This window comes from Pteropus alecto, unplaced genomic scaffold, assembly GCF_000325575.1.
Source record: "Pteropus alecto unplaced genomic scaffold, ASM32557v1 scaffold98, whole genome shotgun sequence".
NCBI classification, from domain to species: domain Eukaryota; kingdom Metazoa; phylum Chordata; class Mammalia; order Chiroptera; family Pteropodidae; genus Pteropus; species Pteropus alecto.
Window position 1 is genome coordinate 314,250 of NW_006443570.1, and position 9,675 is coordinate 323,924.

The 9,675-nt window shown below is 50.6% G+C and overlaps 2 protein-coding genes across 3 annotated transcripts in view; one reads left to right on the forward strand and one right to left on the reverse strand.

Annotated features, from left to right (window-relative positions):
• EZH1 (enhancer of zeste 1 polycomb repressive complex 2 subunit) overlaps nt 1-2,006 on the forward strand; it is a 24,652-nt gene extending 22,646 nt beyond the window's left edge. For both annotated transcript variants that reach the window (XM_006924584.3, XM_025041749.1), the window contains exon 21: nt 211-2,006. In XM_006924584.3, the coding sequence (XP_006924646.1) occupies nt 211-271 (61 nt within the window). In that variant the 3' untranslated portion in view covers nt 272-2,006. The remainder of the gene's footprint in view (nt 1-210) is intronic.
• Nucleotides 2,007-3,396: 1,390 nt separating this feature from the next.
• CNTNAP1 (contactin associated protein 1) overlaps nt 3,397-9,675 on the reverse strand; it is a 14,683-nt gene continuing 8,404 nt past the window's right edge. The window contains 10 exon segments of the mRNA XM_015599281.2: nt 3,397-4,806; nt 5,258-5,305; nt 5,414-5,659; nt 5,849-5,942; nt 6,393-6,520; nt 6,672-7,025; nt 7,980-8,219; nt 8,473-8,694; nt 9,198-9,383; nt 9,649-9,675. The exon segment at nt 9,649-9,675 is cut by the window's right edge and continues 20 nt beyond it. Of these exon segments, the coding sequence (XP_015454767.1) occupies nt 4,436-4,806; nt 5,258-5,305; nt 5,414-5,659; nt 5,849-5,942; nt 6,393-6,520; nt 6,672-7,025; nt 7,980-8,219; nt 8,473-8,694; nt 9,198-9,383; nt 9,649-9,675 (1,916 nt within the window). The 3' untranslated portion in view covers nt 3,397-4,435.

Genomic DNA, 9,675 nt, shown 5'->3' on the forward strand with positions numbered 1-9,675 from the left:
GGCTTAAGGTGGGTGATATAGATGAAGAAGAAGATCTCACAGTGGTCAAGGCGTTTTCTTTGTTCTGATCTCTGGTGCCTTGCTGCAGAACGGGGAGCATTATAAACCACTAGTAGGAAGTGGGAAGGGAAGTGAAATGGGAGGAGACTCCATCTTTTCAATCACAAAAGGCTTGTTAGTAACCTGGTTCTTCCTCCTGCTCCGGGACAGGTACAGCCAAGCTGATGCCCTCAAGTACGTGGGGATCGAGAGAGAGACTGATGTCCTTTAGCCCTCCTTGGCCCCACACCAGCGCTTGTGGTAGCGGCACTGTCTTTGCTTTCATGCACATACCACTGCTGCTCGAGTTTCCTGCACTATGTGTCTCCCACACCAAGAAACCCCACCCACTCCCTCTGTAGTGAGGCCTCAGCTGTGTCCAGTGGGGATAAAACTGTCTCAGTGAGAGGGGAGACAGAGGCAGCTAGGGCTTGGGCTCCCAGGAGAGAGCATTGCAGAAGTCAGAGACTGCATATCAAGTCTCAGAGGAAGAGAGTACAGGCTGGGGTTGGATGACATTATTCTTTAGGTCTTGTCACCCAGGCTGTGGGCCTCAGGAATCAACTTGGGCATTTCCTAACAAGCATTAGCCTGTAATTCTAACTTTCCAATACAGGGTCCTTATGTTATTGGACACAGCATATCTCTGTGGTCCTACGACCTGGAGAGGACAGGCTAAGTGAAGTTTAGTACCTAGAGCTTACGAGTGGTCTAGATTACAGGTGAGCCTGGCAGGCAGCACAGACTGAATTCAGAGGGGAGATGGGTCACCTTACTACCTCTTCCCTCCCGGCAGGGTTCAAACTGAAAGAGTGGGTTCTAAGTATAGCTAGCTATTCAATGCTGGGAGAAGGAAAGCCAAGTGCCATCCTTCCATGGACAGAGAGCAAGTACTAGCCTGATGACAGTAGGTAAAACTGCTCAGCTTGGGGCCCAGCAGGCTTTGAGAAACCTCTGTATATTCGAGATGGAATCATTTTCAGATACCCAGGAACAAATGCCAGTGCCCTGTTAGCTCCTTCCAAAGTTTAACGACTGCAGGCAGGCATTATGCTGCTGCTGAAGGGGGTGGGGGGTTGCCGGGCTGGGTGTGAGTGCTCTGGTTCCCTGCATCTGTAGTTGTTTTCAGGCCTTTTATTCCCCTTTGAGGCCAGGCCACTGTTACTTATCTCTTTCAGGTAGATGGGTGTGGGCCTGGACTAGAGAGGGAGGAGGTTGTTGTGATTTACTTTCCTGTCTGTAGCACCTGCTGTTGGGAAGGATGAGTTGACAGTATGTGTTTGGAGGTGGGTGAGGGGCTCCCAAATTGCACGTATTTAGGATGGCATCATGTGTGTACTGCAGATTGGCAGAGGGTATTCGAAGTGTCAAGATGACTGCCTGTGCCAGTCCATGGTGCCATTCTCTCTGGGATTCATGCAGAGGAAAGCACTTTATTCCTTTTAGAAGGTCTGTAGATTGAGGTGGAGTTTGAGCTGAGGTCTGAGGGGTCCTTGTCCAAATCCCATTCCTGAGAAAGTGGGAAGGAGAGGGGTGGAAGCTTCCTCCAGCTCTGTCCCATCTCCTGGTGGAGGCAGAAAGAGATACCTTGACACAGAAGAATTGAATGAGAATGGGGCCAGCTCTAAGAGCAGCCCTATGTCTATGGCTGATGTGCTGATCTGGCAGGAAATAAGGTACATTGTGTTGGGTAAAAAGGATGTGGGCAGGTACAGACTGGCCTAGGGAGTATTAGTAGAGGGAGCAGGCTTCTCCCTTCTCTGTGGGGAATCAGAGCCTCTCTTTCCCAGTTGATGCTGACCACTCCCTTCCTCCAACCCCACTGGCTGTCCCATGAAACTTACTGGAGTCCCCTTTGCCTAGGGAACCCAGGGATTTTTGTGGGACATGCACACGCACACACGCACACACACACACTCTCTCTCTCTCTCTCTCTCTCCCTCTCTCCCTCTCTCCCTCTCTCCCTCTCTCCCTCACTCTCTCCGTCTCTCTCTCTCTTTCGGGTGTACTTACACAGGCATACATTATTAACCAAAAAACTGTTAGAACTGATTAATGAATTCAATAAAGTAGCAGGTTACAAAATAAACTTTCAGAAGTCAGTGGCATTTTTATACACTAATGATGAACTTTCAGAAAGAGAAATTAAGAAAAAAAATCTCATTTACAATTGCCTTGAAAACTATAAAATACCTGGAAATCAAATTAACCAAGAAGGTAAAAGATCTATTCTCAGAAAATTATAAGTCATTGAAAAAAGAAATTGAAGAAGATACAAATAAATGGAAATATATACCATGTTCATGTGTAGGAAGAATCAACATTGTTAAAATGCCCATACTACCCAAAGCAATCTATAGATTCAATGCAATTCCTATCAAAATACCAATGACATTTTTCAGAGAGCTAGAACAAATATCCCTCTCTCCCTCTCTCCCTCTCTCCTCTCTCTCTCTCTCTTCCTCTCTTCCTCTCTCCTCTCTCTCTCTCTCTCACCACACTCCTGGGCACATATACTCAGCACAGAGCACACGCCCAGCCAGTGCCTGACGGAGCCTCTTCTCACCTGACTGGGCCAGCCCCTGTCATGATTCTGAAATCTACATATGCTGTGGTTTGTATTCGTTGTATATTGGGGATACCCTCTGGCTGGACTGTGTACTCTTAATTACTTATAAATTATAGAGGAAAACCAGAGATGGATGAAGGAGAAATTAGGTCTGTCTGAAGTGCCAGGGGCTGACCATGAGGAACAGGTGGAAAAGAATTGTATCCAGTCTTTGAGAGGCTAGACTGGCCCACCCTCCCCTCAATGCAGACTCTCTGGTCCATGCCCTCCTTCCCCAGTTTCAGACCACTAATACTCCTGTTGCAGCATTCTCATCCTTTTTCCATGCTGTCCCTCACCTTTAATGACGGGTCTCAGTCCCTCCCACCAGACATGTAATGATGAATGGAGTGAGGTGGTGGGGACTGGGGGCAAGGGAGGCTGGTATATGTTCGGCTTTATTGCCAGTGAATTTCACGCACTTTAAAGTCCTGTGGCTTGTGACCTCTTATCTGAATAAAGTGGCAGAATCCATTTGGCAAGTTGTGTATCGTGTGCTTTGGATCTGGAAGGATCCAGGGATGGTGGTTCAGGGTCAGCTTGGGCTGAAGCTTTAGCATTCTGACCCCAACTTGTCCACTGAGATCTGGGGCTGCGGGAGGGAAGGGAGTTGGGAAGAACCAGTCAGGTTCCTGGTGGGCGATACAAAATTCTGAGGGCTCTGCATAGAAATCCCTGGGCCCTCAGCTTAGTTCCCTTAAAACCATCTCACTTACCCCTAACCACGACACCAGCTACCACACACAGACTGGAGCTCTGCCACTCTGCTTTATTAGAACAGCTCCGAGTCTCAGAGCACAGCTTCAGAGTGGAGGCTGGACCAGGCTGGCTGAGTGACCAGCAGACCTCATGGGACTCCTAACACAGGAGAAGCAAACTACAGACCATGGGCACGGCACAAGACAGAACAGTTGATTGATTTTTTCTTTTATATATAAACTGATAATTTAAAAATTAGAGTAATATATAGAGTTTCTCTAGAGAGAGACTTTGCAACAAAATATATATATAAAGAATATGACCTGGGCAAACGAAGCAGCATCTCTGAGCGGAGGAAAGAGGGCTCCTCATGCAATGGAGATGGGGCTGAGCCTTTGGACAAGCACCAAGGCTATTGCATATCTTGGAAGAGGGAGGAAGAGTGGAGGGCCTGGCTAGTCGGTGTGTCTGCATTATTCTCTCTACACTTTTATGGCTTTGGCTAAAGCATGTGAAGCAGCGGAGGTACCAAGGTGCTAAACTGAGGCCTTTTGGTCTCTGTAAAAAAAAGAAAAAGCAGGGCAGGGGATAGCGATGGAGCCCTCCCTAACCCCCAACTGAGTGGAAGCAGATGGAAGATCTGAAGGGCAGTGGGGAGGCTGGGGATATGATTTAGCAGCCTCCTCCCTCCATACCCTGTGCATCCCTGCAATCCCACACATCTGTCCCTGCTGAGACTGAATGTTTGAAGGGAGGCAGTTAATCTCCCCTGCACTCTGTTAACCCCTGGCAGCAGCTGGGACAGGGATGGCAGGAAGGGCCTGTCACAACCCAGTGAGGCTTCTTTGGGGCAGGCAAACAACCAGGAGCCTGGGGAAATGGAAATGGGCAGGGCATTGGTTTAGGCAGTGAGGCTCAGCCACTCCCTTTGGTCCCATCTGTAGCTCTGCCCACCAAACTTGGCAGGAGGGGCATCCTCTGGATGAACAGAACCAGCTAAGAGGAGCCAAATGTCCCTGACTGGGTGGAGTAGAAGCAGGTACTGGGGAATTCAGAGGAAATGGACTTGGTCCCTGAAGCCCTTCTGGTTCATTCAGACCTGGACTCTTCCAGGATCTGGGGTAGGTTTTGGTCCCGGGGGCCAGGGGCTGGGGCTGGGGCTGGGGCTGGGGCTGGAGCTGGAGCTGGGCCTGGGGCTGGGGCTGGGGCTGGAGCTGGGGCTGGAGCTGGGGCTGGGGCTGAGGCTGAGGCTGAGGCTGGGGCTTGAACTTGGGTGGAAGCTGGTGTAGGGGCTGGGGCCCGGGCAGTGCCTGAAGTAGGTAGGGGAGGTTTACTGCCGGGATGGTAATCATGGGTGGCCTTGGGCTCATTGGTGTGGTAGGAACCCTTGTAACGATGATTTTGCAGATAGAAGAGCACCAACATTCCCACCAGCCCCAGCAGCAGGAAGGCCACCAAAACTGAAAGAGAGAAAAAGGAACAATTCAGATCTGTGGGGTCTCACCCATATATAGACACATGTATGCTTTCGACCAAAAGCATACATGTATGACAGTGTCTGCTCTACTACTACGTCAGCCTATTCCTAAGAGTCTGGTAGGTCTGAATTCCTGGCTTATCCCCTGCTATATTCTGTTTCTAATATTCTCTTTCCACATCCCTGGTAGTTACCCCTAATTTCTCATCTCTCTACTGTACCCCCATTTCCTCATTCCTTAGCCATTGCCCCATTTTAATATTCCAATTAAAAGTCTATAACATCCTCAAACATATAAAAATCTCCAGCCTATCTCATCCTTCTTCGCACCACTGTGCACCCAGTGCCTTCAGCCCTAGGGATACTGGGCAGAAGAGAATGCTGACAGTCAGAGGGTGGGGTTAGGAGGTCAGGGTAGTGATCGCACTACTCACAGCCTAAAAGTATGGCAACCCATCCATCGTCGTGGTAGTATGGGAAGTCTGAAGAGGAGAAAGCACCAGTTAGGAAAAGCTTCCTCCGTGTTAAGAATCATTTTCCTTCCCTGTTGTCCCTCCCCTCCCTCCCTCTTCTGTGTCCCGGCGTTGTACCTGGGGGGAGATACCAGGGATCCAGCTCAGGTGGCACCTCTGATACAAGACGTGGCATGGCTCCACAGTTAGATTCAGACAGTTCTCCCTGAACTCTAAGGGCCTCAGCTAGTTCAGCTGTCATGGGTCGAGGGGTTCGGAAGTGGGTCTTCAAGGGAGCCACATTGTTGAATCGAACACCGGACAGGCAGCCCGAGAAACCTGGAGTGTTGTAGCGCTGGATCTCCGGGTCAATTACTCCTGTCTCTGAAGGAGAGGCGGGTCCAGAAGGAAAGGGGCTTGGACCACCAATAGCCTTGCTCCCTCTCACCATGCATAGGTTTTACTTATCTTTATCACCACCTTCACTGCCATTCTCAGTTCCTTCACTCTCCTTTAGGTTCCAGGGACTTCACTCACTTCTTAATCCAAAACGCATTCTCACCCATAGCTTACCCATTACACGCCCTAGATACAAGGCCTTGGGCGAGTCCAGCTGGCTGTCCACCAACAGTGAGAACTTCTGTTCTGTCAGTGGGAAGTAGTCCACCTGAGGCAGGGAAGGGAAAGGAGATGAAGGAGGGAGAACCAGAGGCAGACGGAGCCAAGACCATGCAGGAACTCTGAGCTCTGTCTAAAGTGGCGGTAAGTCCTAGCTCAGTCTTAGGTTGAGTGATTCCTGGACCCAGATGTAGGATTTGGTATTAAAAACCCAACAACCTGGTTTCGAGCCCTGTTTCTGCAGCTTCCCAGTGGTTTGACTTTGGGGAAACTCACTTTTCTGAGCCCATTTACTCATTTGTAAAACAGAGATAATAAGAACACCTGCCTGCCCAAACTGCCTCATAGACCTGTTTTGAGTCTCACGAGGTAATAGACATGAAAGTCCTCTGTAAATTGGCATATGCTCACAAATGCTAAATATTTGACATTTTCCTGGGTGCCACAACCTAGATTATGAACTTACAGTCTGAACTGGTCCACCTCCATCTACACATACCTGGATGAAGAGGTTGCGGTAGACCCGGGTGATGTTGACACTGTGGGGCTGGCCATCAGTGACTGGTCGGGTGGTTAGTTGGTATACGTAGGGACTGGTGCCCAGCTGATAGCGCAGTTGCAGGGTCCCTGTGCAGTAGAGAAGAGAAAGAGGGAGTCTGTCAGCTCCCACAATCCCCGTCTTCTAAGATTGCTTGGGTCCCCAGTGAATCAAGTTATGAAAATGAGGGGTGCACTGGAGCAAGCTGGAGTTGAGGGAGAGAGCCTGTCGGGAGCTTACCGTCTTCCTTGATGAGCACAGCCATGTAGTCACGCACAAAGGAACTGACATAAAGCAGGACGGCAGGGGCAGAGTGGGTGCTGAAGCTGAAGGACACTTCTTCTCCAGTAATGTTGTAGACAGGCCCCCGGTAACCTGGCACAGGCCGGCCGGGCTGTGGGTAGTCAGGCAGACGGTACCCAGGGCCGTGGTAGCCAGGCACATAGCCAGGAGTGTCGTAGCCAGGGATGTAGCCCGGCTCATAGCCTGGCACTGGCCGGCTCAGCATGTGGGAAAACTCCCGGGCTGCAGAACGCAGCGCCGACTGCAGGTTATAGCGCATCCAGGTGCCGGGCTCAAAGAAACCACCGATATCTGAAGGCAAGATAGTGAGGTCAGGGCTTCCATTCCCACATTCAGACATTGTGTATGTCATCCACACACACACACCCAGGACTTGCCCTCAGTTTCTGCCACTGCGACAACACACCTCCCTTCACTTTTAGGTCCCCTTGAGTCCTTCTGTCACAGAGTGGAATCTTAAAACCATGAGAAAGGTAAAAGATTAATCCAGCCCCTGCATTTTACAGGTGGGGAAACTGAAGCTCAGAAATGGGTTAGTGACTTGATTAAGGATACACAGTAAGTGGAGATGGAGGAGCCAAGATTAGAATTGAGATATCATGACCCCATCTGGTACACTCACTACTACTCACACTTCCAAACCTAGACCAAAGAAAGGTCTTCTGTTGGTCTCTAAGTCCCTGTATTTCCCTCCTCCAGCAGACTTCCCATCAGTAACCTACCTGCTCATGCATCCTCCTAGACCAGCCTTAGGGAGGATGCAGTCTGGGCAGATATGCAGAAATCTTGCTGTGGTGAATGACAGGGCTCTCCTTAACCAAGAACCAGGTTGTAGACATGTTTTAGGAGTGCAGCAAATGTCAAATAGGAAATGGCATAGGAGGGCATCATGCGGTCTGTGGTGGATATGCTTGCAAGGGGAGTAACCTGTGTTACCTTGGTGATAGTGGGAACATGGGGAAGTTATTTGCTTGTTGCTTTGAGTTCTTTTACTACCAAATGAACCATCCCTCCCTTGCCCCACTTTATGCCTTTGGGTGCACTGGAGCAAGCTGGAGTTGAGGGAGAGAGCCACAGAGTCACCTAGCATCTTCAGCTACCTAACGGCCCCAGTTCAGAGCTCAGGAACCCAGGGACAACTCCAGTTTTCCCTGGTGCTGACGTTATACCCTCCTTCCTTCTCTTCCATCCTCTATCCCCTTACACCCTATGACTCCCTGTCCTCCTATAACCAGCAGCACTGACCGTGGTTGCAGTATGGCCCATCGAAGGCTGTGAGGTCACAGTCACATGTATAGTAGCTGTAGCGCTCCACACAGCGGCCTCCATGGAAACAGGGGAACCGGGGGTGGGTGCAGTGGCCTGTGCAGTTGGGCGAGGTACCCTCGGAGGCATTGGCACGGCCTTCCAGGTTCAGAGTCACTCCATTCAGACGCATAGCCCTCAAGCAGCCCACAAAGGGGCGCCTCTTAAGCTCTGCAGATCCTGAGAATGGTGAGGAGTTCAAGAAATGGGTGAAGAGCAAGAGACAGCTATAAATATTAAGGTTAGGAGGGAAGCCAAGGGGGCTAGAAGAATGGAATGGAGCCAGGGACTAGAGAGGAAAGGTGGGCCTTTAGCTCACTCTGAAGCAGAGGGCATTGGGACCTAAGACATGGGGTTTCTGGAAACAAGGAGAGCAGCCTTGAGAGCGGGAAGGTGAAAGATGCTTCAGACCTGCCTCTGGGTTGCTGCTCACCAACATAGAGGGGCTGGTCATACTCTAGCCAGATGTAGGTCTGTAGAGGCATAGGCCGCACCACCCAGGGTCGGTGATCTACACGGAGCCGGGCCTGCTTCACGTTGATTTCAGCCCGGACCAGGTGCCACTCATCGTCATTGAACTCAAAGTCATCCGAGTGTACTGTCAGGTTCTCATCTCCATTTCCCACATCGAAGGCAAAGACCACATCCCGGGATGCTGGACAATATGAGGGTGAAGAGGAGAGGACTCAGACCTCCAAGATCCCTCACAGAGTCCTCACCTAATACAACCTCTCTTCTTCACGCTTTGGAGCTCCTTAAATGTTCCTTCAGTTTATCTACAGCCTAGGACAAAACCCATAAACTGTTTAACCTTATACCTACCCCTGGTCTCCCAAATTTGTAGATCCCTAGAGCCAGCTTCCCAACCCCACTTCTTAGGTTAGCAGCATAGCTAGTCACGCAGGAGACACCTCAGGAATCCAGCTTCCCTATTTACAAGTAAGGGGGCTAAGGCCCAGAAAGGCAAACTGGGTGCCCCAGGTCACAATGCCAGCTATCAAAGCAGAGCTGGGTCTAGAACCCAGGGTCATCAAAAGCCCTCTCCATGCTGCCTCTCAAAAGGCGTCTGCCCTTGTCTCCTTCCCCAGCCTCCACCTACCCCATTTATCCCCAGAGATTGTCATCTACCCCATGTCCTTAACCATTGTGCCTGCTCACTGTTTAGTTCCACCCGCACGTAAGGTCGGCACCACTGGTAGTAAGAGCCTCCCATATTCTCTAGGAATACTCCTGAGGGAGCCGAGGTCCTGAAGTAGAAGGAGACGTCAAGGCTGTGGTTGGCACGGATTGGAGGAAAGCGTAGTGCAGCCCCAGTGTGGAAGGAGATGGTGTTCCAGGAATTTCCTATAAAACCAGATGGAGGAAGGCCTTAGGGGGTCTGGAGGGTGTGTGTGGGGAGTGGGGTGGGGTGGGGGGAAAGGCAGCTTCAGGTTGGGTGAGGGAAGGTAGGGAAAGAGAATAAGGAACAACACAGATGGGGGTCATATTGCAGCAAGACCTGGGGTGTCTGGCTGTGCGTCCTAGAGGTGCCCAGTGAGTCATGTGGCCTAGACTTTGGAAAACTGGAGAGCCAACCCTGGAAGTCACACATAAGGAGTCTGCCACTCACGATCGCCATAGCAGCGCAGAGGCCTCA